Genomic DNA, 24,869 nt, shown 5'->3' with positions numbered 1-24,869 from the left:
GTCGTTGGAGCCTGTGGAATTAGGAGAACATACATGTATATAAGAAGTCATCACGTGCCTAGCTCAGTTCATACATTTCCAACTGACAGTAGTTCAGAACTTGTGTGACCTTTTATGAAATATAAATAAGTATTCTGAAAATAACAGTATGAGTTTTGAAGTGTTGGCTAGCCTGTCACAGTTGATGGTTTATATGCAGGTGCCTTCCGGACCAACCCTAACTGCTGAACCAGGTCGAACACCATAGGGGCACGTAGGCTGTGATTTTCTAATACAAATTGATATAGACAGCTTTGTAACAGATTAGAAGTTCATGAAGAATTTATTTTGCTATTTGACTTTTCTTAAGTTATTTTTTTTTTACTTTTAAGGATGAATATACCACAGGCAAAAATAAAACAAATGTTTGTTTCTGAAAACATTACTTTTAGGATAGGTAGTTTGAAATTTTATTTATTTTTTTCAATTTTTTGTTGTTGAGAAATTGCTTCAACCCAACCCAAAGACAATATACTTCTTGGTCACAGCATTTCTGTGATAGCTTGATGAGGTGTGATATTAAAAGAAAATGAAGACGATTATATGTGAAGTAGACAAACACAATCTGCTGACTGTATTGTTTGAATTCAACTTATATTTCTGAAAGACTTGATTCCTCTGGAATGGGATTTTACATAGGAAGAATTGAAAGAAACTTTGGCGAGGAAAAATTTACATGGAAATAGCAGTAAGGTCTCACCATGTTACCTTTTTTTATTGTAAAAAAAAAATGTTTAGAGTTGGTGGCTTAAAACTAGGGTCGGTCAGGTTTCCAGAAACACATTTTTTTTTTTGCATTTGGCCTGATTATAAATATGAAAGAGGAAAATACAAAAAAAACTTACAAAATATATAATTTATAACTTTTTTTTAAGTTTGTCCTATAAACCACATTCATGCAACACAGAAATACCACAAGTTGCTCTGTGGGTATTTTAATGTCAACCACACAATGTTGATAAGATTAAATCCATAGACACACTTGATAATGTTCAGGTTTGGTTTCAAAGCTGTACATGTATACATGTAAAAGTACAAAATTAGCCCACAGACTTGTCTATAGACTATTAGTCTTGAAGATATGATATACTATGCCAATCAGCAGATGCTAAATGTATCACCTACAAAAGTTGTGGTTTAGAAGCTTGATAGGGCTGAACAACACCACACCGACAACAACGACGACGACGACGACGACGACGGCGACGGCGACGACGGCGACGACGACGACAACAACATATATTACAGTGGTTTAGAAGTCTGATGCATATAGGGCAGAACAACATATCTGACATCTTCCAGTGGTGACTTTACATGTAGAAGCCTGATAGGGCTGAAAAAGTCAACACGATGTACATTGTATCTTACTCAGGCTAAGACTTGTCTTTGTATTACTTTTGCAAGAACTCCTTTCGTATACAATAAAATATAAGTCTTTGACAAGTCTCTGGGGCAGTCTACATTGTAAAATCACAAAAACACAAACCAGACACAAACCATGGGTTAACTAAGGGTGTGCCCAATGACCAAACATTCCAGCAGTCTATTTGAAATACAATCTGTTTACATGTTCCATTCTTGCAAGACAGAATGATTTTTCCCCTTAAAAGCATGTGACTTCTACAAACATTCAGCTGTTATAAAAAAGACTATGTGTATATATCTAATGAGAGGCACATGATGTCATCTATTATACTGTACAGCTATTAATTATAAATCGCACAGAGTGTTGGCCTCGCCCAGAAATTTGTGACACATGGTCATACAATCCCAAGCCCAGTGCCCAAGCCTATCATTCAAACTACCATGTTTTGAAAGGTAGCTAGATACAAGTACATGTACCGGTATGTGTGACCACTGGCCACAAGTCTCGTGCTAGGCTCATTGTTGCCTAGCAATGTCTACATTTGTATCTATCAAACTTCAATGAAGTTTATTTGGCTTGTACCACTCTTTCAAGTATATGTATTTTAATTTATCTATTTCTCATAGTCCTACATGTACATACATGTACAAGGTATACTACCAGTACATAATTGGGCTGGACTGGCTTAAACTACCAAATAAACTACTGGGAATACATGTATCATGACAGAAACCATGCACGGGTGTAAGTGTGGCGTATTTGCACGAGTGCTTTTGCAGTGTTTTCTGTGTCTGTATTTTCACTTGCTGTGCTCGTGAAAGTGCAGCAGAAAACACTGCTAGCACGAGTGCAAATATGCCACACTTGCACCAGTGCATGGTTTCTGTTATGTATACCCTGAGTACCCACACTGAAACTCAAGTGCAATGGGGTTCTGTTAATTATTACATATCTTTAATATCTGATAGATAAAAATCATAAAAATTAAAGAGTACTGATGATGCGATTTTGTGTGCACCGAACGATCGGGTCCTCATTTGCATATCATTTGCATGCAGATACGCAATCATGTTTTTGGTATTGTACTGCAGTGAAAATACTACTAATATGTGCGCGAACCAGTGCAAGGACATGTAATCTATGGTACATATGTAATAATACAATAGAACTCAATAACACAATGAGTGCAAGTGTGTTGTTGTATTTGGGGTACAAATGTACTTGCACAAATCTTTGGGGTTTCCTGTAGTTATATTTTCATGACCATAGTAAGTTATAGCACAATAGAAAACAGCACAAGCAGGAGTGCAAATACCCGAGTACCTACATTGTACACTGGTATTCATGTGGCATGGGGTTCTATTATTATTATTACATATGAAATGTATGTTTACTTGAAACAGAAAAATTCTGTAAAATTCATATTCTGAAATCATGTGATTTTGTGTACAAGGAATGATTGCATACACATGTCTGTAAGTGTGTGAGCTTGTACTCCTTGGGTGTGAGTGTGCATGTGTACACAGTGCCAATCTGATAAAAATCTGATGTGGGAATACGCCCCATTGCTTTGCGTACTGTACCACTTTTTTTCTTTGTACATGTATAGTCATTTGTTTTTAATTTTGTTGCTCCAGGAGTGCAAGGTGCTCACTTCTGGAACACAAAATTGAACATCAATAATAATATATGAAGGAAATAATGGTACACAAAGCAATGAAGCCATATTCCCACATTTGTACATATATGCTTTTAATCAAATTGACACAGTACATTTGTACATCTATATGTACATACACACTGACATGAATACATCACAACTAGAAATGTGGTTTTGTTTCTGTAATTTTTATTTCATTCATTTCATATGATGTTTACGTTTACAGAGTAAGACAGAGCAAGACAGACAGAGAGACAAACAGATAGACAGACAGACAGACAGACCGACAGGCAGACAGACAGACAGACAGACAGACAGACAGACAGACAGACAGACAGACAGACAGGCACTCGGTATCCCAAAAAAAACAGGTTTATTTCTGCACTTGTCAAATTATTTCATATGAGTAGCACTCGACAGGCATCACTGACAGCAATGAATCCAACAAACTTCATGTAAATCTTTTTTCGCAAACATAACTCTGCTAAATATTTTTCTAATTCATTCCGCTGAATTGGAAAATACCCCCTCCCCCCAGCTCCTGCTAAGTATTATAGATATAATTTGTAATCTGTATACCTATGCATAAACTACATTGTATATTGGCGTTCCTTGAAGACACAATGTCATGAACTTAAAGAAACGAGTCCCCTACTAATAGCCAATACAAAGGTTAACAGCAAACAGTTCCATAAATTTACTTATACACAGGTCATAAATCAGAGTGGTAAATCTACAGTTGTCCTAGATTCTAGCCTAGGGGTGATTATAAAGTACAGCTTACCATACAACCATCTACAATGTAGCTGTATACGTATTGCTGTGGCATTTAGTAGTATTTTCGCATCATTTTTATTTTAACATTTATTAAATTAATATGGCACTATAGTTTTCTTAGCTGATCTGGTTCTATATTTCAATGGTGAAATTAAATTTATTTTTGTTTTAATATAGTGCCCTATGTTTACCATTCTATTACATGTGAAATAACTGATATTTTTAAACAAATATATTGTTTTAGAGTGGCCTGATTTTACCCTCTATTTTCATACGATAGCTTACTTTCACTATTCTACTGTAGTAAATTTTGTATGTATATTTGAAATTTCTTCTGTTTAAAAAAAATTATGCTCGCTTCTCATATTTTTGCTTTAATATGACAGCTTCCTTTTACTGTTCTAAATACATATGTGTACAGACTTCATTTAATATTTCATCTATTTTTGAAAACTATGCCATCTTTCTCATTTCACTTTTGTTTAAATGTAATAGCCTAGTTTTACTGTATTGGATTTATATGACCGCTTCCTTATGCTATTCCACTACATTGTATATGTACATGGGAAATTACAATTTTTTTATTTTAAAACAGCAGCCACTGTGTTTCAAATATAACAGCCACACTTGCTCTAAGACGCTGGGCTTTCTAATTGAAATTTTTTTTTCAAGACAAATGTGTTCTTTTGTGTGAAATAGTGACCTGAATGAATGATTGCAAACAGTTGGGTGAGCAATAAGCCTTTGGGAGACAACTTGTAATAGTGAAAAAATATTTTATAAATTGAAAAAAAAAAAAAAATTGAAGACATTTTCCAGAATTGAACAACAAAATGAAGACATTTGAAGATTATAAGACAAAACAAATCGTAAGGGATTGGTGTTAGTCTACAAAATGTATATGATGGCTTACTTTGTATGTGAAATTACTTGTATTTTCATTCTAATATGGCAGCCAAATTTTATTGTTTTACTTGTAAACATGTAAAATTGCTTGATATGATAATTCCTCTCTGTATGCAATCCAGATACAACAGAAATTAAACTGATAAGATGTTAGTGTTAGTGTATTTGTTCAACACCTCATATTAGTCAATTTTGTGAATTTGAAGTTGAGTCTAGTATTCAGTCTATACCGTTCTACAATATTTTCAAAATCTTACTGTCTGCACTCGTAGTGCATTTCCCAGCAATTTTAAAGGTAATACAGAGAAGGAAATATATGTACACATGTATCAAGAATTGGGTCATTTCTTCTGCCTTCACTTACAACTAATGCATTGATTTTATTCAGTTGAATGTAGCAGGACTCGACATTAACAGCAGTTGAGGACACATAGACTTATTTATAAATAAATATCGTATCTAGACAACAAGTACCAAATATAATGATAAGTTAGTTGTCTATTAGACCAACAGAGATTTGCAGCTGAAAGAGTTGACTTGGTTAAAATCTGGAGACCATGAGTAGACTTGAAATTTGAGCATTTTCTTGTGCAATGTTTTTGATCAAATAATGACAACACAACTGTAGCCACACAACCGTGTAGTATATTTTGACAGGTTCAGTTCTTCTGTATTTATTTAAATTACAGTGACTGTTATAATGCGTTGACTTCAACGGCTAAATATGACGACCACAAGTAAAATTTAAATTTGAGCCCCCATCTGGTACAACAGTTTTGATCAACAAATGACAACACGATGCTAGCAACAACTGTCGCCTGTATCTCCATACAGTGTACATTGACAGGTACTACATGAATGAAGAGATTTAATTAACTTTGAAAACATTACTTCTACGTAATCTAGGAAAGTGTATTTCTAGGAAATGACAAAGAATATGGAACATGCGGGTTGAAAAATAATAATGTATCATACTGACGATGACGTAATCTAGGAAATTGTATTTCTAGGAAATGAAAAAGAATATAGAACATGCGGGTTGAAAAATAATTATGTATCATACATAACGATGACGTGACAAGGGAAAAATATTTACGATAATTAAAATGAAACTGATATCTTTCAAATATAATTATACATGTTTAAAACTATTCATAGCACACTTTGATATCGTAATCTGATATTAGTTATCTTCTAGCTATAATAATAGGTTAACATATGTCAACTAAAATCACAGCTGTACTATCACAGATAATATACCATACATTGTATGTACATCCTACATGTATGTTTGTATGAATATATTATTTCAATATCACAGTATGGTCTAAAACATGTCGTGTATGTTGTACAAATGTACATACATGTACGAAACTTAACACTGTATATGTGGTTTTGAAACAATTCCCTGGGACATGACACAGTCACTACATTGTATGTCATCAAAGTCTGTCAGTGAAAGAGGAAACAAAATGCTACATGTATTCTGTACAATTATATAGGCATGGGTTCCAGACTGTCTGGTTCTATACGGTAGTAGAAATGGAAAATACTGACATACACATGTACATTTGTACTGCATAGATTCTTGGCTGTCTTGTTCCACAGGATAGGAAAAAATAGTACTAATGACATTGAAGCACAATTTATTATCAATTTACAATTTGCAATTATTATATTATCCAATCATTGAAAATTGTACTACCACTTACGAGTTGATCAAAGAAAACTACAACATTGTAGAACACCCAGAATATATTTCAATAATGGAACATTTTAACAAACTCAGCTGAGAGAATTCAAATTGCATGTACATGTATACCCTTTTATTCTGAGAAAAAAATTGTGATTTATTTCTGTTTCAGGTACTTTTTGAGACAAGGCAACTTGATTAATATTCAATTAAGTTAAACTTTTTTACCTGTCATTTATGATTTATTTATTAAAATAAACAATCTGATTTGATTAGTGAATACTGCTTAAAATTGATTATTGATTGTTTAATTCATATTTCACATAAGAGAAACATAAATCATAATTTTTACTTATAAAGTGTGTACTTTGTGGTAGTAGTGAGTAGATTGTATTTCATTTGAAGGAGAACTTAAAGTGTTTATGATGATGGTGACCAGAGTGCTGTCTAAGCCAATTTGACATGTACCACTGACTAGTGACGCACCAAAATTCGGCGTTCCCTTATCTCTTACTATGAGGTGACTCACAAGAAATCACAGTTTTTTTCTCATTTTGACTCACAACAAGAAAATTTGCCTAACATCGAGGGTACACTTATGGTGACTGTTGTCATAGTAATTGACATTACTCAACACACACTTTCATCTCTTTGTAAAGGCTATTAAGTTAGAGGTTAAAGTTTGACTTAAATTGTACAAATATAATCTAAGGGTATACAAAAGTGGGCTTTTCACTGGTTGTTGTAAGCAAGACATTGAAAGTAATGACTTCCTGTGCTGAGTTGCTGGAAGACTTTCATTGGTAAAATATCCAAACATACAATGTACATACTACATGTACAATGTAGTTTATGGCATGTATGCAGTGTACAACCTTTTTTCCTTTAACTACATGTGTGTACTGCCCATTCAATGTTGATGGTTTCACCACACGAATCATTTTACATATATCATATACTTATACATGTATGATTATGATATACATGTATCTACCAGTACAGGATGTATGGACAATACCTTAGTTATTCGATACATACGTAAGTACATTTTTGTACATGTACGTATGTGTACAATGTATGTATGTACGTATGTACAATGTACAATGTACATAGTTTATTCAGTACATTAGGCCACCAACCCCTTTGCACACACAAAAAACAAATATAAAATAAATGTATATACCTTAGTTATAACTCAAGTTCATAATTTCATACAAATGTACATCTATATGTATGCAATTTATGATCTGGGATAAATTGTCCAATGCCTTAAAAAAGTACCTAGATTGCAGAAAAATATAAGTTGAGATGATGGAAAATGAAACCAATAATAGATACTATTTATACATGTATGAGAGTGTTTTGCTGTTCTATTTTGTCAAATGAGTTCCTATTACATGTACATTGTACATCTTTAAAAAACCTATCAATCATGTGTCAATGAAATTTCAATATGATGTCATTCTATATTATGATGAAATCAATATCTACTTTTCATTTGTTACAGAGATACCCATGCTGCACCTTATATATGGTAAACACTAGCATTAGGAATACATACATGTATACGATGAAAATGAAGTGAATTCTGCACCTTATACAAAATGTACATGGTAAACACTAGCATTAGGAATACGACAAAATCGTAAACACTAGCATTAGGAATATGACGAAAACGAACAGTGAATTCTGCATCTTATACAATGTATGGTAAACAATAGCATTAGGAATATGACATTATGGTAAACATTACATGTAGCATTAGGAATACGACTAAATTGAACAGTGAATGCCTTCTAGAACTTAGAGGAATTATAAAGATATATCAATTCTCCAAAGCATTCTAACTGTTTAGCACCTCTGAGCTCTACATCATCGTGAAAATTGGTGCTTTATAAATTCACTGTCTAATTACAGGGCTCAAAATTAACAGTAGTCCCATATCCACAGACTACAAATTCTTGTCATGGGGCTACCATAATAAAATGCAGCTGGTAGCCCACTCAAACTACCAAAGATTACTGGTATGCGATGATTCAGATGATGGAAGATTTATGGACATGAAAGTATTTTGATAACACATATTTCCAATACTAATACTATAGAGGAACTCTGTTTTCATTTCAGCAATATGGGACTACATTGTATGGATCACCATCCTTGGGCTACCACATTCTGAAATTGGTAGCCCACTAATGCACTATGACAATCAAGAAAAAGATTAATTTCAAGCCCTGGATTGAATGATTGATACCTAAACCTTTAAAACAAAAATTTTGTCACAACTACAGTGTGAAGGACCCTAACCTTCACCTACATTCATTTGTATACATGTACAATGTATGTATGGCAAGGCTCAAAAATGATGGCAATCCTGTATTTACAGACTACAATTCTTGTCACGTAAATGTAGCTACCATAATTTACAGCTTGTAGCAGGCTCACAGTACATGTACATGTATACTGGTGAGTGTGCAACAATTTAGAAGACTAAAGATTTCTAAGGAATGTGGATGTGTATTTTTATTCTACAAGCTTCGAAAGTCAAGATCTCTTGTTCATCTCAGCATTTTACTGAGGTACATGTAGACGTGAGATGAGATTCAAAGCCACGGTTAACCTCTAGACAAAAATATTCAAAGAACACACATATTTCTAATGGGATGCACTATTTTAAGTTCAAAAATACAAATGTACAATCATGTACATACACTACATGTACTGGTCACCATACTTGACTTTTTATTCAGAAAGTGGTAGTCGACTGGGACTGCCAAAGTAAAATGTTAATTTCAAATCCTGAATGGTCACCATAATTTACAAAACTTTACTATGCAAACTTCATCAAAGTGTTCATAAAACCTATGCAAACTTCATCAAAGTGTTCATAAAACCTATGCAAACTTCATCAAAGTGTTCATAAAACCTATGCAAACTTCATCAAAGTGTTCATAAAACCAGGAAGTGTTTGCAAACTAAAACCACTTTGTAAATACTTCAACCTATCTCCCTTCAACAGTGGATAAACAATCATTGACATATATACATTAGGAGTGACATCAAATACAAACCACTTCTCTCACAATGGTAATGTTATATAACTCACTGAAATTAAATTAAATAAAAACTGCAATTATGGTATCCAGTGTTTGTCATCTGAAAGACCTATTGAGTATTGGCTAGGGACATTATGCTCATAAATTTCATTAATTCAATCTCAACAAATCAATGCTGAATACTTGGGGTCAACAAATGTCAAATATGATGAACTTGAAACTTTATTTCTACTCAGTTCAATAAAAAAAAGGATGTCAATTGATTTTTGTTTCCTTTTTTATTCATTTTTCCAGACAAACATGTTTTCATATGAAAAAGAAATCAAATCCAATATACACTAACAGGCATCCAAATTTTTCCTTAGTCTGTCACTAAACTTCTTTCTCAATTTTTACAGATGATTTTTTTATGAGATTGACAAAACGCATTTTTTTCTTCTTCAAGTACAATACTTCTTTCACTTTATCTAAGTTCTCTTCATAATGCAAATTCTAGTATAAATAAAAAACACGAAGACTGAAAATGTCAAATTTCCATCCTGTTTTCTTCATTTCTGTCACTCAAAGTGAAAAAAAAATATTATGCTTTAAGAGTTCTACAGTCATCAATCACAACTTTAATGTACTTACCAAATGTGATTTATGTAACCAATAAATACCTATTCACAAGTAATTACCTAAATGTAGTTCACAGGTAAAGTGATAAAAATGTCATTAATGTTATTAATCGTTGTCTTAAACTGAAACTGTTAAGATATATATATTTGACACATTATTATGAGGCTGAGACACTCTAGGAAACTGAATTTACTTTATCTACATTTGTATGGTATAAAATTTGATCAAATTTCTCTCAAATTGCTCTCTCTCTTTTCTCTCTCCTGTCCTGTCTGTCTGTCTGTCTGTCTGTCTGTCTGTCTGTCTGTCTGTCTGTCTGTCTGTCTGTCTGTCTGTCTGTCTGTCTCTCTCTCTCTCTCTCTCTCTCTCTCTCTCTCTCTCTCTCTCTCTCTCTCTCTCTCTCATCTTATTTTGTTCACTATGAGTTAACTGATAATTCGATACTCACAAATAGTAATACATATATATATCTAAATTTACTTGATTATTTGTAGTGAATGACATCAGTGGGTAGTTAAAAAGGAAATCCATCTATGCCTGCGGTATATATATACTTGGAAGGCTAATAGAAAATAATTTCCTCTGCTTGCAATAAGAATGAAGTGTAACTATGGAAACCAAAATGGTTCGGACACATGCGGAAAGAGTCATTTGCAGATTAGTATGAGTGATTTCATAGCTGCACACTTCTAAGACATGATTGGTTGAGTTGAGTGAGTAGTACACTACATGTAATCAATACTGTGATAAATTAATTGGATTAGATCACATTGGATTAGATTAGATTAGATTAGATTAGATTAGATGATCGTTATCATAAATCAGTATCAATAATTTCAGAAATAGATTAGAGAATTTGATAATGACTGCTGCTATTCTTCCACATCATGGATATTACTAGACTCTCAAAGTCCTCACTTGCTTGACTGAATTTTTTGGGATTTTTTTACATTTACATGTACATGTACTTTGACCCAGCGCCTACATGTACAATGTATATATGTAGTCCTATCTCCTAACACTAACAGGGATGGAAATAAGGACAGGGTATCCGGCAAATACAACCAGCTACTCTGCAATCTTTTGTCAGTTATTTTTTCAGGAGTTAAAAAGTACTTTGTTTCAAGCAGTACATTTCCATCATTGTACAGATCTATTTAATGTCAACCCTACATGCAGATATCACCACCTTATTTTCATATTTAATTTTTACCAGCTCCATGTACATGTACTTCTAAAATCAGCTACAGGATGCCTGCTGAGTACATTGTATGGTGCATGGTGGGCCTTCATAGATGGCTTTGTTACTTGGATGAGAATGCTATTCTCAGTACCTGCACTAGCTTTTTACCTCATGCCAGAGGGTCAAAATACAAAATGTAGTACATGTACATGTACAAGAAGGTTGACTTACATTTGTATTCTCTGTACCTGCACCAGCTTTTTACCTCATCCTAGAGGGTCAAAATAGTACAAGAAGGTTGAATCTATTCTCAAGCACACTTATAGTAATGCATTTGAAGTGTATGGAACGGAAGTTATGGTGACAACCAAGAAATCAAATGTTAGTTACTTTTATGATGGGCCTAGGCAGTAATATTCTATTTCAGGTACCAACAATAATACTCTGTACTAGAGGATTGGACCAGTGATTGGGTCAAAATGTACTAAAGAAAATACAATTCACCAACATGCAGGGCTTGAAATTAACTTTTTTCTTTGGTAGTCCTAGTGGGCTACCAATTTCAGAAAGTGGTAGCCCAGGGATTGTGACCTGTAGCCCTGTATTCCTTAACTGAAAACAGAGTTCCTCTATTGGAAAAATACTTTCATGTCCATAAATCTTCCATCCTTTGAATCATTACATAATCAGTGGTAGCCTGAGTGGGCTACCAGCTGTAAATTATGGTAACCATGACGAGAATTGGTAGTCTGTGGACATGGGACTACTGTTAATTTTGAGCCCTGACATGACAGTCTAGATGCTAAAGTGGTATGGAATCATCTCTGTCTGTAAAGAGAGATAAATTTTGAGATTCAATGCCATGGATAGCACTAGACACTAGCAAAGTGATATAGCCTAGAATCCAGGCAATGGGGATTTTGAATTTTGATTTCCCCACCTGGGGGAAATAACCCTGATTCGCATGGATTCCAGGCTAGAAAAATGAAGGCTGCGAAAGAGTCATCATCACATGGATATATGAAATAACAGTGTAACTGTAATTCACAGAGGAATATAAAATGACAGGTGATGTCAACTTGTATGTAACTGTTACCTGTCAGAGCATTAGCAAATGACAGCTGATGTCACTTATAAGTTGTAACATGTTACTAGGGACTGGAATTATAAAATGACAGCTGCATTCACTTGCTGGATAAACCATTACTGGTGGTGTTATGAAAGTATGTTGTATATGTGTATATGCCCCAATTGTTTCTGCCAGGTGATGTATAATAGTTGTTACCAGTCAAACCAATCTGATTAAAATCTGATGTACACTTCGTGATTTCTTTTTGGCTGTTACGTTTACTATCGTTTGTTCTTTTGTGAGCACTGTTACATACATGTACATCTGACACAATACCATACATAATGTTGGTACATGTATTCTCACACCAAATCTTGTACTTACGAGTAGCCAATCAGAATCCGTCTTACAATCTATACACTCAATGTTCGAAATTGAAAGAAAAAGAACCACCAAACAATAACGATAACATCATTGTCTGGGCTCGGGCTCTTTCCGAACAGAACGCTCTGAAGAACTGCACCTGTCTGTTTTGCCTCATTACGTGTTCTCAGTTGTTGAGTGAATTCACTCAGCACTTACATGTAGATTTGGTGCGGGAACGCCTATGGTGTTGTATCAGATGTATGTAACGAGTGCTCACAAAAGAACAAACGACAGTTAACGTAATTGTGAAGTGTACAATACATCGGATTTTAATCGGATTGCAGTCAAACCATAGCCACATTACAGACATTTCAGTAACTTGTATGAAATAATCACAACAATGATAGTTTGCAGGGTCTTTTTGTCTCACATTCAGAAGACATACATTTTGTAAATTTATCTCCATAGACTCATAGAGCTCTACATTTTCTCCGACTGTACAAGAAACACTTAAGTTCTAGTTTACATTATCTAAGCATAGAAATATATCGCAAATACCTCCATGATCTAAGAATTCTTTACCAAGGATTGAACCATGTGTCAAACACACATGTCACTGTGATAAACATTAATGTATTATTAAAATTTCACAGCTTGACAACTTTATACATTGTGTTTGTGGTTCAAATCATATCAAATATTTTGCAAAGGGCAAGTTTAATCTTTAAACAAGTTAAATCTAAACTAAGCTCTCCAGGTGTTGGACTACATGTATCATAGTTCACCTTCAATATTAATTTACAGTTCACATGTACATGTGTGGATAGTATGGAAAGTTTTGCAAATTTTACCATATCCCCCCCCCCCACCTCCCACCTTCACCCCCACCCCACTCCACCTGGAGGAACTAAGGTTCCCCAACCTTTAATAACAAGAACAACTGTTGATATTGGATTTAGAGTGATCGGCATTTTACTGTTCTCACAAAAGAAGTAAGGAAGTATGTTTATTATTGCGACAAAGCAGCAGGGTAGTTTTATGATCAACATTTTTAACTTAAAAACATAAACACATGTAGTTTAAAGATTGTTTATATCGTTTATGTGTATATTCTAACTACACTCTCTTGCAACCACAACCAATGTTTTCCCCAAAGAGTTGATTAGATATTGGCATTAGACTGTAAGATAGGTCATGTTGTTCAGTCCCACCAGTGAGTGCACAAAGCATGTCATATCTAATACAGACCTGTAATTGGCCTGTGATCTTATCATTTTCATCAACATGTTTATAAACAAAATATCAATATGCAAATTAGATGATATCTTAGTAATATCCTACGAGAAAATCCTAGGGAAAACACTAGTTTATTACATGTCCATGTAAGCCACTTAGTCTTATCATATGTACATGTACATATAATGAGATATATGATTTAAAAACATGTACAAAGTTTTATTTGTTGAAAATAAAAAATATTTTAGATTTAAATTCTAAACATTCTCAAATTATTGTGACACAAATATTAATCGATTTTGAGTGTTTTTCTCACCTAAATGATAAACCAAATCCAGATAAGACGGCAAATAGATGCATCAATCGCATATTTAGGCATAGTTTTTGCTACATATTTCAAAGGTACTGGCAGTATTGTACTTACTGAAGTATCCTAACCACCACTTACGATTGACTGAACTCAAATCTGGTATTAAGATATAAACGATCCGATGACCTAATTTATCAAATGTATCAGAAATGTTGAGGAAATCCCTCCTATGCAATCAACCGTTCTAACAATGCCAGAAGACAATAGTAATGTTATAGAAGACATACATCGACATTAATCATATACTGGAATGTGGTTTTATTGAAGGATTTTCACTTTGAGTAAAAATCTTATAAACTCACCTTGCGCCACTTAAATCTATCTCAAAATATTTACTGAACAAATATAATGAAATAAAACTTTGTATAAAAAAACCAAGATGATACAAGTGCCTTGTAATATCCTGAGATAACCATTCGAAATGGTGAAGAACTTGTTTTTCTGTCTCCTTTCAAAACAAATTTGGTTTGAAATATTGTTCAATATTCTAACAATTTTCAAAAATGTACCAAAAGCTAAACAATAAAACTAACCGTCTAAGATATGGTAATGGAACAAGGCAAGTAAATTACAAATTACATTAAATTAAATTAAATTAAATCAAAATAAAATAAATTGTAACTATTAACAGTAAGCATATAGCTGCTTTCCTTTACATTTACTGATTTCTTTACTTTTTTTGTCAAAGCATTACAGATAAAATATGACTAAAATGTAAATCATATTTCAAAAAAGGATAAAATTATTGCAATATTACAGCATCTATATGTGAGATTATCTGAATGGGAAGCTATTCCATTTAATACAAACAGGTATAGGTAGTTTAAATCAATATTATCTTCACAGAATTCTCATTTTATTAGAACATAGTCAGACAGCTCATGACATCAGCAACACTTTGTTGTCATGGAAACGTTATGCAAGTAGCTGGGATAAGGCAAGGGAGCCATGGGAAATCAATTTGCTATATATACGATTACTCGATCACTCCATCTATATAGCATTTTTGTATAGGAATGGGAGAAAGAACAAAAAAAACACAGTTCACTGACATTGTCATTTCAAGGTCAAAGTTTTGTGGTTTGAAAGCTACGAAATAAATGAGATACAAAAGACTTCTGTGATAGACGTGAGAACGACTTTTCAATCATCGGGAGAACGTTTCCACTTGTGACCTAAAAATCAGTGCAGAGGCGCACTCACGTCTCACGACGTAGAACAGTGACTTGAACGTTCACCCTATTTCGGTGCCGCCGGCCGTACGGGTGCGACATCGACACTGTTTCCTCGACAATTACGACTAATTCGGTTACGTCAATGTCTCAACAGCCTAACATACCAATAGTCCTACCAAAGCACAAACTTGAAGTTGGAATTCGGCCTTTCAAAAGTTTGGTGACCGGTCGTGCACGAAAACTTTGTCAACTTTACAATTTTATAAACAAATTTCGGGTGTTATCAAAAATACAAATAGTTTTGTATACGGTCTTACCTTTCATCCATTCGGTTACTTCTTGAGTGGTCCAACTGCGAATGTTTATGAAGGCCATGTTCGATAACTCGCTGACTGTCTAGGGAAAGTATAAAACATCGTAATATTGTCAACGTACACGTATCTTCCGCAGTGACTAAATCGTTCACAACTCATTTGTCTTCTCATGTATTTCACTGAAGTCGGAAATTGGTTGGTTTCTTCCATTAGTTTACAGGGGTGGTCAATTCGTAACAGGAGGGGATATTAGTACGGATATTTAGAAAAGTAATAACAAACAAACATATTTTACCGGAAGTGTTTATTATTACTGAATGAGACACGAATATCGCCTGTCTTTTCTGCAAATTTACTCTTTTAAGTAGTGTTCTGTGACGATAAATTATGTCCAGGCAAAGTACAAGGGCAACGGATTCAAGAAAAGTGGTAAGCATTATTTTTTTCGCTCAATTCTATGCGTCAAATGACGACGCTTCGAGGAGGGGAGGTCTCTCTCTCAATCAGTGAAAATGTGTCACTATGCAGTGTTGAGTTGTGTTAACATTGATGGAACTGTAAATAAATCCAGCTAGCAGCTTGTTCTTGAAATGGACATCATGGGAACACGGGGATCGATGTGACTGAGTGTTATGCGCATCGTGTAAATTATATGTAAATTTTTTTACATAGTCAAGAGCTGTTTACATTGACATGAGGCGCACAATGGTAGCGCAACTCATTAATATGTAAATTTGTTTACAGAGTCAAGAGTTGTTTACATTGACATACGGGGCAATGGTAGCACAACTCATCAAAGACTATGAAAGTGATGATGAAGTCAACAAACAACTAGATAAAATGTAAGTGTTTTAATTCTCTTAGAATTCTTTATTTTGTTTCATATTTTTAATAACCTTGTTGAAACTGATGGGGTGAAATTCTAATGCCATACTTTATGAGCCCAAGCAGCCTTTTAAAACAAAATATAAAGGACTATATAGCATGATACACTGTGTGTACATCATCCTATATAAATGTTGGAGTATTAGTGTGGATCAGTGAAGATACACTGCATGTCAACCAATCATCAAAACTTCCTTGTTATTGATGAGTCAGAATTCTCATTATTAATGTGTATCATTGATAAACAGAGCAGTGTCTGTTTAGTCTACTGAAATGCAGTAGAACCTCTGCAGAGGTTATAATACGGACATGACATAAATACACAAGTCTGTTTTTATCTTAGATGAACAATAACTAGTCATGACTTTTTATCTGAAGTTAATAATATATACAAATAAGTCATGTATATTTATTGTTAATCTAATACATATGCAAATCTGCTAAGTCCCATGTGTAAACAGTGCATTACTATGAGAACAATGAAGATAAAATAGTTTCAATTTGTTGTTTCTTGATTATCGTGAATTGTAATATGTGATGTGAAATCATGAAATGGCTTTCCAGAATCCAAACAGTGTTTTGCTAAGGTTGGGGAACCCCCGGTAACAGAAAGGAATAATATGTTAAAACTGACATACCATAATTTGGGTAAATAACCCTGGTAAAATGATGGGGAACTCGGATAAATTTTACCTGTTTACCACCCTTTACAAAGACACTGCCAAAGTTTATGCAAATACCTTCTTTCTTGGATTGGCATTTCCTTTGAAATCAATTTACTTATTGAGTTCAAGCCTATATATACATTTTTTGTAATACTTTAACTGATGACAGTGTTGCAGCCAGCCTTTTGAAAGAGTGGGACATAGTGTCCCGAGACTTTCATTTTTCTGGGTCATTATTTGGGGACATCATAAAAAAAGTGCCAATGGCATTGTAGCACAACTGTACAGCCTTTAAAAATATTTACCCATATGAGTATCCATGCTAGATATTTGCAGTTGCCTATCCAACTGTTGTTTTCTATTCAATATATGCGATCATGTGGCTGTTGTTATACGCGTGGTCATGTTGCTAAACATATTTGCATACAATTTTAGTGTGGGTCATCTATGACCCGTCACTTCCAAAATGTGGGTCAGGTCCAACAAATGTGTGTCAAATGACCCAAAAACCCCCTCTGGCTGCAACACTGCTGATGATCCTATTGACTGACATGTATGTATTTTCTGTGATCACCAGGGGTTACAATATTGGAGTGAGGATGGTAGAAGATTTCCTAGCAAGGTCAAATGTCGGCAGATGTCATGATTTTAGAGAAACAGCAGACGTTATTGCAAAGGTATGTGCATCACACTTTGTTTTCTCTTGTAAAGAAATCATGTACTCAACATATAAATATATATTGGAAAGTGAATTCCGTTCACCACCCAAGAGAAAGATATTAACACTTTTGTTTTCATTATACTGTGGACGTGTCAAGTTGAAACTGTGAACGTGAGTCTTGTCAACATTTAATATTCAAAAACATTACTAACATCAAAACACAAATTAAAAAAAAATAATTGATCTCCACAAAACTCAACTTACAGGGTTTCCAAAAGTTCTGTCTAGCCTTTGCCCTGTTAAATAGATCACCAGCAAGTCTTTACGAACGGCTACACATTTTTGTAGCTACACCCTATTATAATACTAATAACAATAATACAAGTCACAAATATCTGACATTTCTACTAGTATTAAAGATGTAAAGAAAATGTTTTCCAGTATGTCAGCATCTTTAAAGTTGTCCTGCAGAGAGTTTAGGAAGTATAGAGGGACATTGTACCACTATAGGTCTATGTCAGAATGCACAAAGTGGGAAAGTGCTGTAAAAACTTACTGATAATCACATATTGTCTTCTCTCATTCAAAGCACCCATTTACACCTCCAGAGGGCGCCCTTTCTGTACAAAGTGTATAACCACTGATTTTCTCTCCCTTGTTATCAACCAACAGCAGGGCTTTAAGATGTATTTAGGAATATCACCAGCAATAACAAACTGGAGTCCTGCTGGCGATGAATTTTCACTCCTTGTAGAAAGTAATCCACTCACAGATTTTGTAGAAATCCCGGAAAAACATGGAAATCTATATTATTCCAATATTCTATGTGGAGTACTTAGAGGAGCTCTAGAAATGGTGAGTGTAGTACCTCTATGTCAGTGACAGTGTAGCAAAAATTAAAGTTTATCATTCTGTTAATTTTTTTTATGAGTTGGCTTTTGAAGGCAAAGGCATGATATAAGAACCACGGGCTGTGATGCTTTGAGTAACGTATGTGTGTGTGTGTGTGTGTGTGTGTGTGTGTGTGTGTGTGTGTGTGTGTGTGTGTGTGTGTGTGTGTGTGTGTGTGTGTGTGTGTTGTGGGGGTGTGGGTATATATGGGTATCTGTGTGACCATGTATGTATGTATGTGTGTATGTATGTATGTATGTATGCATGTATGTATGCATGTATGTATGTATGTATGTATGTATGTATGTATGTATGTATGTATGTATGTATGCATGCATGTATGTATGTGTGTATCTGTGTGTGTGTGTGTGTGTCTGTATGTATGTGTGTATCTGTGTGTGTGTGTGTGTGTCTGTGTGTGTGTGTGTATGTGTGTGTGTGTGTATGTATGTATGCATGTATGTATGTGTGTATCTGTGTGTGTGTGTGTCTGTGTCTGTGTGTGTGTGTGTCTGTGTATCTGTGTCTGTGTGTCTGTGTATCTGTGTGTGTAGTGGAGGGGCAGAATTAATATGTTTTTATACCATATAATCTGCATTACATCATGTGATTTCTACAGGTACAAATGGAAGTCAAAGTCTGGTTTACACAAGATGCACTACGGGGAGACAATACAACAGAAATTAGACTTAAGTTTATCAAAAGACTAGAAGATGCACTGCCAGCTGGAGAAGAATAGATACTCAAAATTTGATAGCCAATCACCCCTACATACGCAATGGTATAATCCATCTGTTCTCAATGGTGGATCAGACCATTTGATGGTAAAATAGGGAAGACACAGATTTGAAAATGTCATTACTCAAATATATTCTGGATTGTATGACTGTATATAATATAATGTACCAAGACAGGAACTCAATATCCAACATCAAAGTGGCAGTATAGGGAACTTGCAAACCCGCCATGTTGAATGTTGCATCATGGGGAATGTGATAATAAATACTAATCAATTAGTATTGTAAACAATATTGTTACATTGTTTATAACCGCGAATGATCAATTCAGAGTCACCCTGATCTTTGTGGGAGGTTGATTTTATCAGTAGCTCCAGATTAGGTATTACGATAACCACAGATAATCCCATAGTCCTTTGCATCTGAGCATGCTCTGTTTGGATTGCAAGTTCCCTATTGGATAGTTTTTTTCTATTTTTGCATTACATGAAGAGATATGTTTGATGATTTCTATAGATCAACAAGGTGATCAGATATCACATGAATGCTTGGCACCTTACTTTGTCCAATGAGAACACTGCTAGTGGTACGAGTGGACTTGTGGTACTAGTTGACAAATACAGTACATTTTTGTACATGTACATGTATGTTATACTAGTCAGGCAGAAAATGGATTCTTGTCAAACAATTCTGTTCCTTCATTATGTTACAATGCAGGATTCCCCCAGGAATAGTAAAATGTGGTTTATCATAAACAATGCAAGCTAATTATCATATCAATGTCTTCATTTGTTATTCAAATTGCCTATAATTTTATTATTGCTTTCTAGATAGAAATGTCAAAGTATTTGAATTTAATTAAAATATTCAACATCATTGTGCATTCATTGTGCAATCTTTTCATTACTCACGGTTTCACTTTTTAGTATGAGGTCTATCGCCATGTGTTGGAAGCAGTGGATTGAAAGCCCACAGTAATGACACTTTCAATCTAAGTGTGTGTGACTGTATACAGGGACATTTACTCTTTTCATCAGCTGTCAAAATCTTGTCAATGTGTTGAACAGTCCATATATAATGTTGTATGCAAACCACCAAAGTATTTCTCTATGTTCCTAGACAGTCTATTCCTTAAGCCATACATGTGATTTGTATATTTTAAGATTATATTGATATATTACATTTTGAGACAGGTTAGCCGTTTTGTGAATGTACACTAGATGTACTCTCTGTCTAAATGTAGTCTTGACATCATAGTTTCCTTCTAATCTATCAAATGAAGGCTTTTCATTTTTATTGTCAGATGTAAATTATTATTTGAGGTACTTCTGTGTATCAGTACTTTAGGGTATGGAAGTATCACTCACTACTTCTATGTTTAGGGTATAAAGTAGTATTATGAATATATGTAGCTTTTGATACCCCATTCAGCTTGGATCACCAACTTAGATTCCATAAGTTTAAGAATTCCACACAGACTGATTGTTTGCAGGGTATATACAACTGCTGACATCAGACTGTAGACGAATGGAATCTGTTACAAACAGGGAAAGTAAACAACTGAATTGGATTACTAACACTTAGCACAGCATGTAGTGCAAGTACAGAGACTTGTATTACATTCCATCATTTGATAAGATAAGAAGTTTTAAGACCACTTTACATAATTAGTTCATGTTCACAAACAAATTTCCAGTTCCTGTGGCATTTCATAAGCCTGTTCTGATTGAACTATGGTGTGTAATACAAGTCTCTGTTCTTCCAACATGCTGAGCCAAGTGTTATTTATCAAATTCATTTGTTTACTTTCCCTGTTTGTAACAAGCTCTGTTTGTCCATGGTCTGATGTCGGCAGTTGTATACAGTGTGTTACTACTGTGTCAATGCCATCTATACACATATTCTAATGAGTAGTATAGTTTAATATAACCACGTTATATAACCTCTTTCTTGTAGCATTACGGGTACATTTACAACTTTTAATTTGTATCAACTTTTAATTTGTAAGTCAAACTGTGTGAGTGTTAAACTTGTTTCTAAATACACCATCCTTCTCAAGATACCACACTTAGGGAAAAAAAAGTTGTTGTTTTTTATATTATTGTAATTCTAAAGTAGACCATTTAGTTTCAGAGGCATTAAGTTATTGTATCGATATTCAGTGCACTGTAAATAGATTTGATGTATGTGTTCCAAGTTGGTATTCCAGTGCCGGTAAACATTGGGGGAAAATTAACTGCACAGCGCCCTCTTGTGACCATCATGTATGTCACACAGTGTAAGTATTTATGACTAATATCACAGGCAGCAGCAGCACACATGGTCCGGAATTTAGTTTTCGGTCAAAGAAAAGTGATAAGCCATTGATGAAATAAAAATATGATATGTATCAATGGTTTGATATGTATCATTGCCAAGGTCATAAAGTGTGTCAATATTTTCATGTATGTTACCATAACTCTGAACAACATTACTAGTGTGTCTCTTTGCTCATATTTCTAGATATTTTTATTGTATATAGACAGACGTCCTTGCTTATAAGTCAATAAAAACACTCAAGCAAACTGACTTTAGATTACTAGGTATATCGTTTGAATGTGGAATGATTTCAGATTTGAAGATAATTTTGAGACCACATGTTCGTCCATACTGAGGATGATGGTGATTGTAGATTTAGCCAAAGACTGTATTGACCGCCCATTGTGCCAGATTTTAATATTGAGGACACTCATGGGGGACGTACAACTTGTGGTTTGTTCAAAAGCTGTGTCAAAATTTGTAATGGAAGATGAGAACTTGTCTTTTGATTATTGATGTGTTTCTATGATGGACATATAAAGAGGATGAGTTCATGATGAAAGCTGTATGTTTGCTATCTGTTAGCTGGTCTGTCCACAGAACTAAGCTGTCACTGCGCTAACTTTCATCTACCAAGACGGTTATCTCATCACAGTTCCAGTACCGTGAGACAGACTCGATATTAACAGATCACACAGCTTTTATCCTGAACTCACCTATAATGTTTGTTATCTATAGCGCTCTTGACAACATATCATGACATCATAGACCGAACACATGTAGGCTCTATGATGCTATACACCCTTTGTATAGCTCCTGCAGTCTTGTGGTAGTGTGTGCTCGTTGTGTGAATATTGCCCTCTAGTGGTAGAGCATATCCTTTTTAAGAATACTACCCTGTACAGACTGTGTATTCAGGCTCTGATTTTACTGGCAACTAATGCTGCCACATTATGCTCGAGCTCTGCCTCACATGCTTGTTTGTGGTACAGTTCGTTTACCTTGGCAGAAGACTGATTTGAAGTAACCAGGCTTTTTTATTTATTTATTAATCTTTCATATATAGACACCATTTCAGTGCATTAGCACTGTTCTCCCAATGGAACCTGTTGCAAGATTACGTACTCAGAAAACAAACAAACAAAAGGGACAAACCGGGACAAAAGATTACAGATGCACAGTGTACTTTAAAAGATATCCACCCACATTACCAGACTACATTCTTAAGATGTCTTTTAAATATCGATGAGTTCAGAGCTAATCTTGTGGATAGGGGTAGATTGTTCCATAGAACAGCACCACTATAGTGAAAAACTCAGTTCTGACTGTAGGGATGTATATGTTACCTTTACTGGCCTGTCTTGTGTTATGAAAATGAATTTGGTTGGAAATATTGAACATTTCATGTGAGGTAACTGGGTGCATTACCTGTAACGGATTTGTAGACGAGTGTTGCCAGTTGGAGCTTCCACCTAATTTTGAGGGCTGACCCAACCCAAGTTTTCATATACCCAACCCGTACTAGTATCACGGGGAACATCGCGGAGCAGCCGACAAGCTCGTTTATGAAGAAGTTCAAGTGTCTTCAAATAATTTTGATTCGTATTACACCATACATTCGCAGCATAATCGAAATGGGGAAGAACTAAGGTATTGAACATCATCTTCCTAAGTCCCAACGGCAAAAAGTGGCTGATTCTCGAGAGTAGGCAAAGTTTTAGAGAAATTTTAGCAGACATTTTGGAAATATGTGTTGAAAATATCAATTTTGAATCCAGCCAAACCCCTAAGTATTTGAAATCAAATACTTGCTCTACTAGTGTAGAGGTACCAACTAAATAACTTAGGCGAACACGGTCTTTATACTGATGATATTCCTTTATTAATGAACTCTGCTTACACCACCGTAAGATCTGGTGAATCAATTGAACTTGAAACATATTACAAACACTACATGACCTAGAAATACACATGGTCAAGTATACGCTGAATGTAATTACAAACTGGTGCTTGGTAAGACTTATAAGCACTCTATACTAACAAATTATGAAACAAAATGGTTTCTATCATTATAATAATCAAATATATAAAGGTTACACTACCTCGTGGGCCTTTTAGCTGGCACTCTAGGTAAATATTGATGACAAGTATGTTACTTCATCTTTGTTCGTTACAAAATGTGCTATCTGTTTACATACACTACTCTTTGTATTACTACATGATGTATGAAAGGACATATGTACTAAATATCAATCTGATTGTCTCAAAACTACATCTACCACAGACTGACCATAAACAAGGTATGAAATGTTACAATAAAGTCAAAAATCTATGCATACCTTACTATAACCGTGGAACTATGTTTCAGTGCGTAAGAACATCTTTCAATACAAGTTGCGAGATATGGCTTTCAGCGGCACTGATTCATGGGACCAAAACATCAACAACTAATCAGATATAAACTTTCTACAGAAACTATTAACAACGTCGATGTCCTTGATAGAGGGTGCTGTTGATGAAAATACTTTACTTCGATGATAAGTACATTAAGTCCGTTACACTCCCATCAAATTACTCAGGAATAATTACTTATTTCATAAAACAAACACTGATTAATAAACCTAATTGTAGTTAAAGATCAAGTCTGACAGTTATGGTAATTATAAGTAATTTCTAAGATAAACCTTAAATGTTCTATATACCAATTTAAAAACTTTGTTCGCTATATATCAAAGTCTAAACACAATGAAAATGTCCACTAATTTAACACTAATTAAAGTTATTCAGCTCCCATCAACAGAATCAGCTTTTGGATTGGTCGCTCAAGGGTTGTGAGTCTTCCTTCACGTTTTCCCATCTTGTTCAGGTTCCTTGTGCCAACTTGAACCTTGACCTTTCTCACTA

The 24,869-nt window shown here is 34.6% G+C and overlaps 2 protein-coding genes across 3 annotated transcripts in view; one reads left to right on the top strand and one right to left on the bottom strand.

Annotated features, from left to right (window-relative positions):
* The window catches only part of LOC144432593 (connector enhancer of kinase suppressor of ras 2-like), a 112,947-nt gene extending 96,960 nt beyond the window's left edge, over positions 1–15,987 (bottom strand). The window contains exon 1 of the mRNA XM_078120842.1: positions 15,832–15,987. Coding sequence (XP_077976968.1) covers positions 15,832–15,889 — 58 coding nt within the window. The 5' untranslated portion in view covers positions 15,890–15,987. The remainder of the gene's footprint in view (positions 1–15,831) is intronic.
* A 139-nt stretch (positions 15,988–16,126) lies between these two features.
* Positions 16,127–19,711, top strand: LOC144432507 (trafficking protein particle complex subunit 3-like). Of its 2 annotated transcripts, none has more exons than XM_078120730.1 (5): positions 16,127–16,257; positions 16,573–16,670; positions 17,956–18,055; positions 18,715–18,894; positions 19,550–19,711. In XM_078120730.1, the coding sequence occupies exons 1-5, from the start codon at positions 16,216–16,218 to the stop codon at positions 19,667–19,669; spliced, it is 540 nt and encodes a 179-aa protein (XP_077976856.1). In that variant the 5' UTR covers positions 16,127–16,215; the 3' UTR covers positions 19,670–19,711. The 2 variants fall into 2 exon arrangements, with proteins under 2 accessions (XP_077976856.1, XP_077976855.1); XM_078120729.1 differs by having other exon boundaries at positions 18,712–18,894.
* The last annotated feature ends 5,158 nt before the right edge of the window (positions 19,712–24,869 follow it).

The sequence above is a fragment of the Glandiceps talaboti genome, chromosome 3 (assembly GCF_964340395.1).
Source record: "Glandiceps talaboti chromosome 3, keGlaTala1.1, whole genome shotgun sequence".
In the NCBI taxonomy this organism is placed as follows: domain Eukaryota; kingdom Metazoa; phylum Hemichordata; class Enteropneusta; family Spengelidae; genus Glandiceps; species Glandiceps talaboti.
Note: the sequence above shows the minus strand (reverse complement) of the source record. Positions and strands in the feature narration are given on the sequence as shown.

What these genes read in the sequence shown, in the direction of transcription:
- LOC144432507 (XM_078120729.1), top strand. Translation starts at nt 16,216, where the DNA reads ATGTCCAGGCAAAGTACAAGGGCAACGGATTCAAGAAAAGTG. An exon ending in CAACGGATTCAAGAAAAGTG is followed by an intron (nt 16,258 to 16,572) that starts GTAAGCATTATT and finishes ATTTGTTTACAG; the next exon opens with AGTCAAGAGTTGTTTACATT. An exon ending in CAGCAGACGTTATTGCAAAG is followed by an intron (nt 18,056 to 18,711) that starts GTATGTGCATCA and finishes ATCAACCAACAG; the next exon opens with CAGGGCTTTAAGATGTATTT.